Raw genomic sequence first — 16,221 nt, forward strand, 5'->3', positions numbered from 1 at the left:
CCCAGGCCTCATGCACTGGGGCTGTGAGGTTTCTCTCTGGGGTGTAGCACTGCACTCTCCTTTGTAGTTTTGTGGCAATTGTATCGCATCCCCTTAACATCCCTCTCGTATCCACCCTTGTGTCCCCTTGTGGTAACCCTGTTGCTGCCGTATCACATTCCCTTCTTTATCCCTGTTGCATCCCCATGGCAACCCCACTGTAAGAGTTCTGTAGCCTCATTGCATCCTTCTTGGCTCCCTGCTGTGTGTCCCTCGCAATAACCCCTTTTACATCTCACGTGGTGAGGCTGTTCGCAATCGCAACAAGTGACTGCACCCTGCCTTGGCGGGGTGAATCATCTTCCCAGGGTCAGGGTAAACCTAACCTGGGGTGACTGCCCACCTCCTGCAGCCCACTCGCACCCCTCCCTTACACCCCCACTGAACTCACATTACATCCCTCTGTTGCCACTCTGTGTCCCCTCTCGTTCCCCCACATTATCCCCCCAGAATCCGCGTTACACCTTTTGTACCGCTCGCTCTTCCGCTGCAGCCCAGCGGCATCTCCTGCTTTAACCCCACTGAATCCCCATCACAGCTCCACCGAATCCCCTCATTCCATTCCCCTTTCCACCCCTGTTGCAGTCCCCATGGAAGCTCCATTACTTCTCCCTGCATTCCTTTTGCAGCCTCGTTGCATCCCCGCCTTGCATCTCCACTGAGGTCCCTCTACATTCCCCCTCAGTAGCCATCTCGCAGCCCTTGTCTCCCCCGGTCACCTCGGCAAAGCAGCCCCTCCGCACCCCCCTTGCACGGCGTTGGAACTCCCGCTTTCTCCCCTGTCTCGTCCCCCTTCCACCCCGGCTGTGTCCCGCCTATCCCCCGGTGCCATCCCGCCCCGCGGAGCCGCATCCCCGCCTCTCGCTGCGCCCCGCGGAGCCGCACCGGCGCGGGGGAGGGCGCACGGAGCCGCCGCGTTCCGCCGCCCGGCGGTGCCATCACGGCCCGGCACGGCTCGGATCGGCACGGTGAGAGGCGGGGGGACGGCATGCGGGGCTGACGGTGGCAATGACAGGAGCGGGGGGGGAAGTGAGCGGTGGGGGGGCCGTTCCGGCGTCCGGGTGTTCCCCAGTCCCAACTGTGGTGTTGCTGGGGGTCGGCAGAAGATCGCGAGCAAAGACGAAATCCAAGAAAAACATTAAAATATATATTCAAGTATTTAATTAATTTGCTTTTAATTCCCCCCCCTCCCTCCCCCAACAATTAATAATTCGGTGGCTAGGGGTTTGGAACAAGATGATCTTTAAGGTCCCTTCCAAAGCAATCCGTTTTATGACTAAAGGATTCTGTGGACTCAGCTGCTGCTGTTCGGAGGATGCTGTCATTTTGCCGGAGGAGGATGCTTTGGGGGGGGGGGGCGCAGCGGGGGGGCTGTGTGCTGAGCGAAGGGGCCAGGATGTGGCCCCTGGATACCCCTACCTCATCCTTGCCGAACTCTTTCCTACCCCCTCCCCAGGAGACGGCTGAGTCCGAGCGCTCTCGTGACATCAGATGTGCCGTGCATGCTCTGCTGCGTGCGTGTGCGGCAGGATGAGGATGGCGACGGGGTCCGGAAGGAGGATGGGCACATTATGAATTTCTAAACCAGCAGCTGACTGGCAGCACAGCCTGCTCGGGTCATGGTTTTCATCCACCCTGTCCCCAGGCTGGCTGGCAATGATGCTGATACCCAGCATATTCCCAGCCTGGGGTACAGCAGCAGGGTCAGGGACCAGCCCAGGCTCTGTGGCTTGTCTTGGAGCCGTGTTGCACAGATACAAATGGCTCAGAGATGGACGTTTTGTGAAACGCTGCTGCAGAAATGATTGCATTTCTGCCATCTATAAATAAATGAAGGTGAAAGGGCACATTTCCTACTCTCAGCTCACCAGAGGCCACATTAACATTGAAATGAGCTGGCTGACTGACAGACAGAGATCTTTCAAATATTAATAGATATTAAATTACAGCTTCACTGTGATTAGCACCTAAAGGATCCCACAGCAAACTACCCCACTGGGGAATCACAGCAGTTGTTATGTCATCGTTATTAGTCAATATTATTTTTCTGGCTACAGATGATGCAAGGGTGAGAGAGTTTCCAAGGGAAAGGGTTCACTTTCATGTTTTGGGTTTTTCTTTTTACATGGTTAGTGGTGTGAGTCGGGGCTTCTGGAGGGCCCACCTCAGTCTCCGAGGTCCCTCAAAGCCCCCTATTTCTACAGTGGTATCTTAAAACTGGTTGATCCTTTTTCCTTTTCAGATCTTTAAAAAAAGAAAAAAATTAACACATGCCTAAATGTGCTGCTTAGCTTTTGGCTATTCAGTGATCAGTGAGACATGGACTGTGTTGGGTGCAGGTGGGCTGAGCAAAACCCTGGGTGCAATAGCAGCTGTGCAACCCAGTCCCAGTGAGCACGGTCCAAGACAGCCTTTGTGCCTGAATGTTGGCAGTGACAGCACACATGTGATTCCTGTTTTGTGAAATCCCTGCCTGGCCTTCCTCAGCACTGCCCAGTGCATCAGCTGCCAGTTTCCTCTTCCAAGCCAAGGCCCTTCTGCCTTGGGATGGGTTTTGTGCTGTTGCTGCCTCTCTTGTGGGGCTTGGAAAAAAATTAAAGATACACCTGAGCTGCATTCTTGGGTCTTCCCCAGCCTCCCTGGAATGACACACTGAGCTTGAAAGAGGAAAAATACCTTTGTCCCATGGCCTTGGGAGTATCCCCAACATGCTGTCTTTTGTAGTGACCACACAGACCCCTTCCACCTGTTGGCCCCTCTCTTTGCGGATGTTGAGACCCTTACTTGAATCTGACACAGGGGAGGAAGTAGCAAACAAATGGAGAAGTGGAGCCTCCCCTTAGCATCCCTCCTGGGACCTTCCCCTTACCTGGGGTGCCTGGTTTTGGGGATCCTCCCAGGTGGGATGCAGGCTGTGGTGGTTAGTGCTTGTTGCTAGTACAGGAACCAGTGCTCCTGGTTTGGCATGCCATGCCCTGCCATGCGTGCAGTGTGCTCAGTGTTATCACTGCCATGGTCACACATCATTTATCAGAGCTGCCCAACTGATGTTTGCAAATTAATTTATGAAGTGTGTGGAGATCATTCTGAGAAGCAGTGGCAACACTTGGGACCACTTGTTGTGACTCTTGGTCACAGGGCACCTCAGAATGATGGATGAACTGTGGTATGAAGGCTTATGGCTGTTACCAGAGGGCTTGTTTTTTTTAAAACCCACAGCAGCCTAAAAAGCTACTCTCTAGCCGGTAGCAAAGGTCTGTGCCGCGGCCTGGGGTGATGGTGCCTGGTCTCAGGGCAGCAGGGAGGGTTATCATCCCCCGATGGGCAAAGCACTGCAGGGCAATGCCACTGTGGGTGCTCCCACGAGGCTTTGGAGAGCCGGTGTCCCCGCATCGCTGATGGGTACAGGGGTGGCTTTATCGGGCAGGGGCTGCTCGGGACTGTGGTGATGGTGGCCACCCCTGACTGCATAGCTGAGCCTGCTGACATTTTCCTCCATCGGAGTTAGCCGTGGAGATCAGTGACGATGCTCTGCCCACGCAGGAGGTTCAGAAGCGCCGTGGGGCTCCCCGAGCATCCTGCCCGCCCCCCCAGGCACCCGTGGCCAGCGGGGCCTTGAGCCGGGCTGGCCGAAATGGGATGGGGACAGCGGCCCCCGGCTGCCCCCGGACCTGGCAAGGGGAGTTCTCAGGGATTTTCTGGCTTGAAGCAGCCCCCAGAACTCGTGCCGCGTGGCCCCGGTGCTCCTATTGATCGTCCCCCGTGAATTTCACAGCCGAAATCTGGCGGCGAGCTGGGGCCAGCGTTCTGCTGCCTCCCGAGCGATTTCCTGCGGCTGCGCTCTGCTCCAGCCTGTCTCACACAGGGAGGGCTCGGGGGGTGCCGCGGGGGCGCACGGACAGCGCTTGGAAAAGTACCTCTAAGACAAAGAGGAAGGGGATGAGAAGCAGCTTAGCTGGCTTTGTTCTAATAGCAGTAATCACCTGAAGGGCGAGCATGAGCCCGCGGCGCTGGGTCCGCGCAGCCCTGCCCGGGGCTGCTGGGCTCGGCGCTCCCCGCCGCGGCTCTCGCTTCCTCCCCGATGGCAGCTTGCACTTTGCTCCTGCTTGGAACAAGTGCACTCAGCGGGCTTTATTGTACGGAAGGCCATATTTACATCAGCTGGGGAGAGGCTGGTCAGAAGGTGACTATGAAACGTCTTGAAGGGAAGCTGGTGCTTTAAATACCCCAAACTCACCGGGCCGCCGAGCCCGAAGGGAGGAGTGAAAGCAGGACTGCGATTTTGACCTTGCTTTTTTTTTTTTTTTTTCCCTCTTCTGACAGTGTTTTCAGACCCTGCCGCTGCCCACAGCGAGCAGGACTTGTGCCGAGAGGAGGAGGGGAACTGTGCAAGGTAAGCCGGGCTTTTTAAAGGTTTTCTCCTCGTTTAGCTTTCTAAAAGCAGTGTGGAGGTGGAGGCTGAGGTGTTGACCCCGTGCCAGGGAGCGCAGGGGCTTCCACCGTCCCACGCTTTTTGCTTCCTGCAGCCTTCTCTCGTTACGGGTCACCAGTGGGAACAATGGCGATTTCCCGTGCTTAATTTCTGCCCGGTTCTAGTGACATAGCAAAAGGCAGCGTGTGCTCTGGGGTCGGCTCCCTCGCAGCCCTGCTCGCATGGATAAGGTTTATCGGTTGCATAAAGCGTTTATCTATGAACAAGCCATGCCGAGATCAAGGATCTTTCTAAAAAATGTTAATTAAATGAATAACGACGTGTTGTTCAGGCTTGAAGACGGAAATGAGGTTTGGCTTTGTTAAGGAGGTGCCTGATGGAAATATTTACAGTATTCCTCAAATTTCACTTATTCCTATTTTCCCTGGGGAAAGAGGGCAAATCTGACTGATGCTTCAGAGGTTCTGGTATCGGTTTCTCTGGTTGAGAGTAATGTGGGGGTCCAGTGTGTTCCCATGTGACGGTGTCTGGGGGCGGGAGGCTGTGACCGTGGTGATTGTGTTCCTGTTTCGTGGCATCACATACCACACACACACACACACACACACACACACACACACACACACACACACGCCACTGGGAGTCTTGCAGGAAGATGGAAAAAAATCTGATTGTCCTGACACGGAGAAGTGTGGGGGTGGTGATGGGGGGGTGAGTGGCTGGTGGGAGAGCAGACATTGGGCATATTTTGTTTCACAAATGTGGGACAAAAGTGCTAGTGCCGAGGAAAGGGGGAGCCATGAGCTGGTTTGCAGGGGGAATTAGAGGAGATGTGTGGGTGACAGCATTTAATCTCTTAATGAGAAAAATATATCCCAGCTGCCTGTGGTAGGAAGAGTTCAGGGTCAAACATGACATTTTCCAAGAGCTTGCCCTTGCTCCTACTGTCCTCCACCTGCTGCCCCTGAGACTTGTCTGAAAGATGATGGGGACCTGGTATCCACAGCAAGTGCAAAATGTGGGGCAGAAGTGAGGATGTGGGGGTGGGGATAAATTTGTTTCTGATAAGGGCTGGACACCAAAGAGTGCCCTGCCAAGTTGTTTCCTTCTGTTCCAGAGTCCATTAATAGGCTCTGCTTCCTTGATTAGTTGGTGCCTGTGCAGAGCGGTAATGAGAGCTGGGCTCAACCCATCAGTTCTAGGTCAGTGGTTGTGTGCTGGGGATTTGGGATCAGGCAGGGGGAGAGAAGGGAGACAGAGCTAGACACCTGGCTCCAAAAAGAAGCATGGAACCTGCCTGAAGCTGACCCTGCCGGCACCCCTCGGGGGGCTGTGCTTCCTGTGTCTGCAAAGTGCCCCAAGGACCATGTTGTGCCCCTGTCATCTCAGACATGTTCTGTGCCTGTTAGGAGGCTCATTGCCCATTTGAGATGTGCTCTCCTGAGAGGATAACATTGCAGTAGTTAGATCCATTAAGAAGCCAGAAGAAACGGGTGAGTTTTAAAACTGAGACTTTGCTGTTCTCCTGAGTGATATCTGCCTCTTGCAGAGCTGCTTTCCTCCTCATCTGGCAGCAGAGTTCTCATTTAGCAAGGACTTGTCATGATTTCTGGTGGTTAACCTCAGAACTTTCCCTAAATGCAGGCAGGTGAGGCTGAGTAGTGAAGAGCAACATGGACCTGGATATGCTGAACATGTTTGTCATTGCTGGCGGCACCCTGGCTATCCCCATCCTGGCCTTCGTGGCCTCGTTCCTCCTCTGGCCCTCGGCGCTTATCCGCATCTACTACTGGTGAGTGCATGAGCCTGGGAATCTGTACCCAGCAGGGCCCCACAGGTCACAGGGGTGTGAACAGAGCTGGGTGTTCTGCCCCTGACAGCAGTAACAGCAGGTGACTGAGGTCCTCTAGGGCCATGCCAGCTGTGTGCAGCTTTAAACATGTCTGGGAGAAGAAAATGGCATTTTCCTATTGCATTTTTGCTGCTGAGGCCTATGTCTGTCAGGCCTCTTACTGTGCCACAGAGCAGTTGGCCAGGCTGCCACTGCAGTGCCAGCTTGCAAGATCTCTCCAAACCTCTTTGGGTTGCTTTCCCCAAGGACAGGACAGACTGGGAAATGCACTGCTGTTGCAGCCTGTCCACCAGCCTGGCAGCCGTGGCAGTCTGGTGATCTCCACCTCATCAATGTGGCCGTGGTGTGGGTGTCCCTGGGCTCACATGCTCCATCCCAGCTGACAGCCTGCTCAGCAGCCAGGGACTTTTCCCTCATTAGTGATTATGCATGAGGCTTTTCTCATCCTCTCTTTTTCTTCTGGAATGGAGCATCAGAGAAGATGGAGGGATGCTTTACCTTATCCCCTTGAATCTTGTCCTTTCTGATACCAGGAGGGAAGCCCTACATCCTTCAGTCCTCCTTTGTCCCTGGAAATTAGTGATAAACCCACAGGCAGCTTTCCTCTCTGGGTTTGTTGCAAGGAAAAGCTGGAATAACTCCCCTCAGAAGTCGGGGCAGGGTCTCATCCCCCAGTGTGGAGCAGGCAGCAGCAGACAGACAGCATGAGCAGAGCAGGCAGTGTGTCAGGCTGCCCTCACGTGCTGCTGGCAGGTGTTGGCTCCTACAGTTCAGCTTAGGGATGTTTCCAAATCCACCTCCTGTGAGAGGAAGCTGTTTGTCCACCACAGCACTGAGGTGCAGCAGTGGGATGAAGCCTGTTTCTAAAGGCACTTTAATTGGCATCCTTTTATTCACAGCATCTGAGAGAGGAGGGAGCATGGGATGAAAACCCAGTCTGCAAAGGAGAGCAGGCATTGTCACAGCCTTCTGCTGCCCCATGGATGTCTGGGTGGTACTGGGTTTGGCAGTCAAAGTGGTTTATTTCTTTGGATATATGAGTGGCTGGTGGAAACCAGGGAGGACCCTGATGGACTGAGATTCTGAGGAGGATCCCTGGAAAACACTGCTGAGTGTGTGTGAGGTCAGGGTGAAGCCTTCAGCAGCCACAGGCAGGGGTGGCAGGACTGGGCAAAGGAGGTGCAGGGTGTGATGCCAGGAGCTGAGAAGAGCCAGGCTGAGTAGAAGGTAGAGGATTTCCTGCTGCCTTTGTTCTTTTGGGGTTGCAGATAAGGAGCTGAGTGAAAATGCAACTGTGGGCAGGTTGGTCTGTGTTTGGGTGAGGGAGGGAGCACGTGAGGAGGGGTCAGAAGGACTGTCTTTCTTTGAAGGGTGTGGTCCCCCCATCTCTCTCTCCTCCAGCATTTCTGGCAGTATGGGCTTCTACAGGAGTAATTGTAATTCACTGTGTGTCATAGGCACCTCTTTTGTTAGGGACAGTGGATGAGAAGCGTGGGTTTGCCCTTACTCTTCCTTTTCTATTGGCTTCTTTCCAAGTTGGATTTTTTTGAGGAGTGAAATTATTGTGTTTCCCCATCAGCAGAGACAGGAGAGGTGCAGGCAGCATGCCATGCTCCCCTCCTCTTTCAGCCCATGCAGCTCCAGATTTGCAGCACTGTTCCTGGGAGGTGCTGGGGCAAGCTTCTCCCTTCTTCCATAATTCCCTGGCCCCTCCTTCTCCTCACTGCCAGTCTGTGTGTCCTCAGCTGGCGCAGTCAAGGGTCATGCTGGGCCCCCCTCAGCCACGGCCTCACTGCTTTCCCTGCCACTAATGCGCCTTCCTGCCTGGCAGGATATGCAGGGCTGCCCCGCTGACCCCAGCCCTGGAACCGCTCTGCCTGTGCTGCGGCAGGGGTTAATCAGTTTAGCTGCTGCCACTAAGTGAGTTAACACCTTGTGAGGGATCAGTTCAGCTTTGCACAGATTATTTTGCCTTCTTCTGAATTGATCCATTAGGATCAGTTGCTAAAAATGTTATCATCTTGCCCATCGGTAGTTCACACCAGTGCCTTTGAGGCAAGGACTCTTAAGACACTTATTAGGGAGAAATTCACCTCTCCTTGTAGGACCAGCACAGAGCTGAGATGCTGCTTAAGTCCTACTAACTCCCTTGAAAAAGGGATTATGCTAAAAGAGGATTTCACTATGCATAAGCTTTGAGTGGGCAGAGAGGTAGGACGGTCCAGAAGTGTTGGTGACCTTGCTCTTGTGTCTTAAATAAACTCTGATACGGCATATAAAAGTATTTACCAGTGTCTTGGCCACCAGGAGTAGCCCGGTAGTTGTCCTGACAAGGGTTATATCTGAGCACAGAGGAAACGCAGACAAAGCGACAGACAAAGTGTTCTCCGCCTTGGACTGCACGTACACATCATGTGTCCAAAGTGTCACTGATAATCTCTGCCCAGGTCCTTCTGGCTGGCAGTTTTGCTGCATCCTCTGAGCAGGCTGCAAGCATATGCTGGCAGGAGCTGTCTGCCTCTGCTTTTAGAGGAACAGCCTTGGGGTTAGCCTGCTATCTTCTGGGGTGCTAAACCCAGTGTAAGGATGGTCCACTCCAGTCCTTTGTGTGTGTATAAATACATTTTCAAAGGCTGTCTAGTTTGTGCTTGTCTGTGGGGTGATGTACTCCCATTGATGCAGGACTGTGTCCAAATAACTCTGTGGCAGATCCACCTTATCCACCTGGGAGAACTGTTTCCCTTGGCCTGCCCATCCTGTACAGTGCCTTGCCACATGTGCTGCCCCTCTCTCTTGAGTCTCTGTCCTCATACCAGCCTTTGGGCATTTTCTCTTTTACCATTGTTATTTTGGCCTATTTCCATTGCTAAATGAGGGTATTTTTTCTAAGTTCTTAACAGACAGAATGTCTCCACAAGCCACCTGCAGTGCAGCCAGCTACCAGTACTGCACCTGTCCAGGGACCAGATGCACAGGGGTAATTCCAGTAGTCCCATTATGGCACCAGTGAGAGCCCAACAGAACTGGCCTTAGTAAGCCAACAAATCTGTGGCTGCCTTCAGACTTGTCACCTGGCTTATTTCGTGGCTGGGCCCTGGTCTTGTCTTTCTCACTGGTGTTTTCTCCTTGTTTCCAGGTACTGGCGCCGAGCCTTGGGCATGCAGGTTAGATATGCAAACTACGATGACTATCAGTTTTGTTATTCCTATAGAGGAAGACCTGGATACCGACCATCCATCCTGATGTTACATGGGTTCTCAGCTCACAAAGACATGTGGCTCTCCATAGTCAAGGTGGGATTCCACTTCTATCATGTTGCTCCTTACTGAGAATTGATGGTCCTGGGCTTGGGGGCAGTGTAGGGGGACCAATGGTTGCGTGCATGGGATGGGATGACTGCTGGAACACACTAGGAGCACGCTGCTTAGCTCCATGCCCGTGGCTTGTTGCATCCCTTCACCCCTAACATGCCGAGCTGCAGGGGAAGAGCAGTACATTCCTGCTGCCTCCATGGGAAGCAAGTCTTGGCCATGCTCTCTCACCATGTCATCCTTGGTACATAAGCTAACTTATTCTGGTGCACAAGCAACCAGGGCTGCCAGGAGGAGAGTGACACCACCCCACTCCCACCCATCCTGGGCTTTGCAGCAGTTTCCCTGCACTGTAACCACCCCTGGTTTGTTTCTTCAGTTCCTGCCAAAGAACCTGCACTTGGTATGTGTGGACATGCCTGGGCACGAGGGCACGACCCGCTCGGACTTGGATGATTACTCCATTAGTGGGCAAGCTAAGAGAATACACCAGGTAAAGCTCCAGCATCACATCACCTCTGCAGGGGACGTGAAGGATGCTAAGCCCCGTGAGTCTGCCTTGTGTGGCCTCACTCCCTCCCTTCCCAGGCAGCCAGAGCCACCAGCCTCAAGCTTTTGAGTTGAATTTCTCTAATGACCTGACCTCGTGCTGTTGTTTCCTCTCTCCTAACAATGCTCCTTCTGCTCCCTGCCAGTTCGTGGAGTGCATCAAGCTGAACAGAAAGCCCTTTCATCTGGTTGGCACTTCCATGGGGGGAAATGTTGCTGGTGTCTATGCTGCTCAGTACCCAGAAGATATTTGCAGCCTGACCCTCATCTGTCCTGCAGGTGGGCAATGCAGGGGAAGCAAGACAGAGAGAGGGCAAGCAGAAGCCAGTGCAAAAGTCCAGGGCAGTGCTGAAGGCAGCATAGATGTATAGTGCAATGCATTACAGTCCAGAAACCTCTAGCAAGGCACAAGAGGAAATCACAGCTTTGTGCTGACTACTCTTCTCCAGTTTGACATTTGCCCCACTGTCTTTGGTTAGAGTCAGGACTAGGGCAAACGGGACAAGTTCTGCTCTGGAGGAAAATGCCTTTTCCCTTGGGATGGCAGGCATTTTACAAGGCATGTCTGCAGCCTCTCAGCTCAGGAGAGGGAATTAAGACTGCAACAGGAATGGCCTCCCCATTCTGGCCTCCTGAAAGCCCTGGTGTGCTGAAGGCCTGGGGCTTTGGGAGCTGGAGAGCTCTGACCTCCCACCTTTGGGTGCCTTGAGTGAGAAGAGCACTTCAGGGCTGGGTACAGGTCAGCAGGGTGTCCCCTCTATCTCCTCCATCCCCAGCATCCCCTGGACAGGGGGCTCAGGGAAGCCTGGGCATGACAGGCTGCAGGAGGCATAGCGGGCAGGGAGCTTCTCTGCCAGGGAGGCTTTGCTGCATCCCAGTTGTCATAGCAGCTCCTTTCCCCTCCCACACAAGGAAAGCAGCTTCCAAATAAGCACTAAGGAATGAAACAAAGCAAATGTTACCTAGCTACCAGGCTCTGGGGGCGTTGGGTTCCACTTCCCTCTGGGAGAGGTGGTGACTGCCTCTCTGGCTGTTTCTGGATGTGAAACCTCTGTGTGGGGGCTGCAGAAAGGTGTAGGATTAAATTGCTGGGGAATTTTTCCTCAGCGGTACATGCAGATGGGGCTGCTGAAATTTTCTGTCCAACCCTGTGCAGTGGCAGCCTGGGCACTAGTGTTTGCATCTGAGGACTGCATAAAAATAAGCACTGTAGCTTTTGCTGAAGTAGTCATGCACGTCTGCGCCTTGTGCCATGCCAGCCTGCAGGGCTGGTGGTGCCAAGCCCTGGAGCAAGAGGGAGGCTGGTATCTCTGGTTGCATATTGAAGTAGCTGTATGTACAGATGTTTTCTTCCCCTCTTTTTATAAATTTTTTTAAAGAGTGAGCAGGCAGGAAGCCAGAGGCAAGGAGGAGGGAGGGTCAGTACAAGGATGTTTTCTTGTTTGAGCTGTTTGGGGGGATCTCATCTGGGTTTTAGCTTGTTCACTCCTTCTCATTCCACCCAGGCCTGCCCAGTACCACTGACAGCAAGTTCATTAAGCAGCTCCGGGAGCTGCAGGAGTCCAAATGCATTGACAGGATCCCTTTAATCCCCTCCACGCCCGAGGAGATGGCAGACATGCTGAAGCTTTGCTCCTACGTTCGCTTCAAGGTGCCACAGCAGGTGAGAAGCCGATGCTGGCTGTGGCAGCTGGGAGAGGGAAGCTTGGAGGTGGTGAGCAAGTTTGCTTCTCCCTGAGCCTACATGGTGGAAACTCCCAGTGCTGGGAGTAGAGCTGGAACTGCCAGCCCTGCCATCGCCCAGGTGAGACACACCCAGCCCCACTCCCAGCATTTTTCCAGCACTTTCCCTTCAAGCCCTCTTTTCCAAGCTCCCTCTGGCAGTCCCTGCTGGAATTCCTCCTCCCATTAAGTTTTTGGTAGCAGACTCGGATGTAGAAGGGATTTTTAGTAAATATGGCTGGCAGGAAGCATTAAATAACTAAGGCAGCTGTTGTCTGGTGTGGAGGGGGATTGTTCTCTGCTTTTTAAGTAAAAGTGATGGAAATGTTAATTGCGTCATTGTGAAGTGAGAGGAACTTGGTGAGGGGCTGGGTATTAAACTAGTTTTCCTTAGGAAGTCTGCAGTAAGTAGATTGGAGAGTAAGAAAAAAAATGTAAGGTAATGCCAAGACCTTTTGTGTTTTTGGCAAAAAAGAAGAGTGCAGTCACGGCTGAGGTGGCTGCTGGCCAGGGGCAAAAATCAAGTCTACATCAAAAAGACAATATTACTTGTTGCTGAAATATATGTTGCTTAAGCATGGTTTCAACAGTCCCAGGTGCTCAGGAAGAAGCTTGTTCTGGGGCCAGACTTGCTGGGGAGACAAGGGCTGCTCTTGGGCATGCTCAGCCCTGTGTAGGGCATGGGTCCCCTCCAGCAGCTCTCTCTGCTCTCCCTGCAGATCCTCCAGGGCCTTGTTGACGTTCGCATCCCACACAATGAATTTTATCGGAAATGTAAGTGCGTGGTGGCAACCTCCTCACTTGGCTTTCCAGCAGGTTCCCCGGGGCGTGGGGACCAGCTGTTGCCAGTCCCCGTGTCCCCAGCTCATGGGTGGGCCCCAGCAACCCCGTGCTGTCTTGCTGAGGGTGGGAGGGGGCAATGTCATTAACAGATTTGGGGACACACCTTGGTCACTGGTGTGCACTGCCACCCCCACTGGTGACAGTGTTGCTGCTTCACCCTGGCCCTTCCATCTTGGTTAACAAGTACCTATGAGGAGATGGTTTGGCTGAGGGCCCCTCTGCAGCTGGGCTTGCTGGCAGCCCATCATCTCTGCATGTGTTTCCCAGGGAGGGGATACTGGCAGGACTGGCCCACAGTCCTTTGAGAAGGGAAGGCAAAACATCTCCCTGTAGGACTGACTCTCCTCTTGCTCCACTAGTGTTTTTAGAAATCGTGGATGAAAAGTCCAGGCACTCTCTGCACGAGCACATGAGCAAGATCAAAGCACCGACACAGGTCATCTGGGGAAAGCAGGACCAGGTAGGCAGCCCCTGCACATCCTCCACAGACCTGTCTCCCTCTCTGCCCTGCCTGCCCACGGGGCACGGTGGGGCTGTGCTGCTGAGCTGTGCACTGCTCTGCAGGGAGCTGGCACCTGTGGCCCCGGCCCCAGTGCACTTAGGCACACGGCCTCAGCAGGATGATGGGCAGAAAGCTGACAGCCAGCTTTCCAGAGGGAGGAGAGGGCAGTGCCAGGGCTGGGGAGTGCGAGGGGGCAGGCAGGGGGTAGGTGCCAGCACCGAAGCAGGCAAGGGCTGGGAAAAATAATAAAGTGTCAGCAAAGAGAGTTGTCCTGGCAACAAGGAAGAGATGTGCCATTTGTGGGCAGGCTTTGAGGCAGAATCTTAGGGTTTGTTTCAGAGGCAGGAGTGAGAGGGAAGATGTGGGAGGAAGCAAGCTGCAGGCATGCAGAGCACTCTATAACTGCAAAGATGCAAGTGTTTGCTTGCAGTGATACCACTGCATTGAGACAGCAGCCAAAAAGCATACAAGAGAGTTCCCTGCTGCATGCTGAGACTGGCACCATGCAGCCTCCCTGCCCTGCCCCCAGGCAGGATGCTGGCATCACAAGGACTGTGTCTGCATCCCTGCTCCACATCTCGGTTGGACCCCAACAGGGTTTCTGCAGTGTCCAGCAAACCCCATCTCTGACTGTGGCAGTGACTGTTTTTTTCCCCTGCCATCCAGGTCCTGGATGTTTCTGGTGCCGCTGCTTTAGCAAACGCTATTCCAGACTGCCACGTGTACATCCTGGAGAACTGTGGGCACTCGGTGGTGGTGGAGCGGCCCCGCAAGACAGCCAACCTCATCCTGGAGTTCCTGGCGCTGCTGCACGGCATAGATAACAACAAGAAGCAGGCATGAGTGTGGCAGGGAGCCAAGTGCCCATGCCAGGTTAAATTGTAAAGTACTGCAGCTTTGATACGTTCTCAGGGATCTTGTACGAATCGGGGTCAATGTGCCAAAGTCCCTGAGGAAGGCAGAATCACTGATAACTAAACCTATAGCACCACTGGCACAGCAACCTGGGGTCTCTGAGCAACCTCCATAGATGCAGGAACAGAAGCAGAGTATCTCCCTTTTCTACTTAGACGTAAGGTAGAAATGAGCTGAAATCACCCAGTGCTCATCACACAGCCACCCATCTTACCTGGGTTACCTGCACGTAGTTGTTCATGACATTTACGTAAACTATATATGAAATGTAGGAAGGAGAGAGCATCCTGGACTGAGACTTACAATATTTTTACTACTTAGAGTCCATCGTGTTGCATGCTGCTGTGCTGTAAGAGAACCCCCAAGTGCTCCAGGCGTCTGCTTGAGTGCTCTTTGTGTAGCTCCTTATCTCATGATTTATGCAGAAAACAACAGAAAACTTCATGTGTGGAAGTCATGTGTGGAAGTCCAATGACTGTATGTGCAAAAATGTTTACACTCCGAGTGGGTTTTTCTAAATCTCTGAATAGCTCCTGTGTATTTGTAATGCCTTAATGTTGCCCAGGGTGTGGTGTCTGTGCACAGCCCACCTTGTCCAGGGTTGGTTCTACCTGAGGGTGAACGCAGCCAGTGACGACGGGGTGCAGGCAGCAGCTTTACCGGGGCAGTGGGAACCGCGCAGGGCGATTCGGCCCCTGAGCCCGAGTCAGCAATAAGCCCATGGCCAGGGTGTGATTCAGCCACCTCGGGTGAACTCTTGTCTCAGCTCCTCTATCACATCGTGCTGCTGAACACCTGGATGTAAATAACGATTTTCTTAATGAATTCTGTGAATTCTGCAAAAGCCAATGCCACCGGATCAGGTGTGAGGGGTGGGAGGGGGCCGTGCGTGTGACCAGCACAGGGAACGGTGAGGAGGGGCCAGCTGGCCCGCGAGGTGCTGGGCGGTGGTGGGGAAAGGTACCATGTGCTTCTGCATCCTCTCCATGATTACAACTCCTGACAGAGAGAAACCGCAGGTAGAAACAGGCAATACAGGCAAGCTGCACTTTACAGCCTGCAAGGTGATGTTCAGGTGCATCCTGCACCTCTCCAGGCGTGGTCCCTCACTGCCTGTCCCAGGGACAGAGCGCTGGTCCCAGTCTCAGGCAGGACCAGCATGTGCTGGAGTGCAAGGCGGTGTGTGGTGCCCTCGAAGGCAAAGCAGCAAGTGGCTGTCACCCCTCAGTCACCCCCAGCCCGCCTCAGGGGGTGACAGTGGGTGCTGTTAGTGTCCTCCCCCACGACTGGGAGCACAGGCTTGTGGTGCTGACAGCTTCCTGAGGTACCTGGATCTGTACATACATCTGAAACTCCCCGTCAGCTTCTTGGCTCTTTTTAAGAGAAGAAACATTGTTCTTTTAGAAAAATAGAAATTTGCTGTTATTTGCTTGGTTATTGTTTCTACTACAGGAATTGATTTAAAAAACAAAATTGCTGATAGTTTTATGTGGTAAAAGCCAGAAAAACTTGTTCGGTATCTATATGGTTTCTCATGCCACAGATTGCTGTATGCAAAGGATTTATATGGCTATTAAAATCTAGTGATTTAAGGAGTCCATGGTGCAATGATTATTTTTCCCTTTGAAGAAGAAGGTGGCTGTGGTGTGGGATGATACAGGGGTATTGCTCTGCTGCTTCTCCCCACATTTCTGGGAGATGCACGTTTTGGCTCAAGGAATATTTCATAATGGAAAGAGAGATGTTGAAGACCCCAAAGGCTCAAGTCTCATTTCTTCAATGACAACACACATTTCCCTTTTTTAAATTTTATTAGGAAGAGGTGGCATCAAATACTGAAGAAGGAAAATAAAACTTCAAGGGGCAAGGGTTTTGAGCACCAAGATTCCTCTTAAAACCCTTGTTAAATACCAATTCCATCTATTATTGTTTTACTGAATTCATACACTGTGCTAGGAATAGCATTACATCAATTTACAGGCAAAAGTATTTGCATTTCTCCTTTTCCCAGGAGGCTCTTGAGGCTCAGCAGCTGCATTGTTTGCCAGAGGAGCTG

At 52.9% G+C, this 16,221-nt stretch overlaps 1 protein-coding gene across 2 annotated transcripts; it reads left to right on the forward strand.

Annotated features, from left to right (window-relative positions):
• The first annotated feature begins 891 nt into the window (after nucleotides 1–891).
• On the forward strand, nucleotides 892–15,761 carry ABHD6 (abhydrolase domain containing 6, acylglycerol lipase). Of its 2 annotated transcripts, none has more exons than XM_005522088.3 (10): nucleotides 892–1,007; nucleotides 4,363–4,432; nucleotides 6,116–6,263; nucleotides 9,460–9,616; nucleotides 10,014–10,127; nucleotides 10,330–10,462; nucleotides 11,689–11,846; nucleotides 12,625–12,679; nucleotides 13,108–13,208; nucleotides 13,917–15,761. In XM_005522088.3, the coding sequence occupies exons 3-10, from the start codon at nucleotides 6,145–6,147 to the stop codon at nucleotides 14,091–14,093; spliced, it is 1,014 nt and encodes a 337-aa protein (XP_005522145.1). In that variant the 5' UTR covers nucleotides 892–1,007; nucleotides 4,363–4,432; nucleotides 6,116–6,144; the 3' UTR covers nucleotides 14,094–15,761. The 2 variants fall into 2 exon arrangements, with proteins under 2 accessions (XP_005522145.1, XP_014107007.1); XM_014251532.2 differs by lacking the exon at nucleotides 892–1,007 and adding an exon at nucleotides 3,991–4,222.
• The last annotated feature ends 460 nt before the right edge of the window (nucleotides 15,762–16,221 follow it).

This window comes from Pseudopodoces humilis, chromosome 13 (assembly GCF_049639895.1).
Source record: "Pseudopodoces humilis isolate 2021_Gansu_Grassland_sample_001 chromosome 13, ASM4963989v1, whole genome shotgun sequence".
NCBI classification, from domain to species: Eukaryota; Metazoa; Chordata; class Aves; order Passeriformes; family Paridae; genus Pseudopodoces; species Pseudopodoces humilis.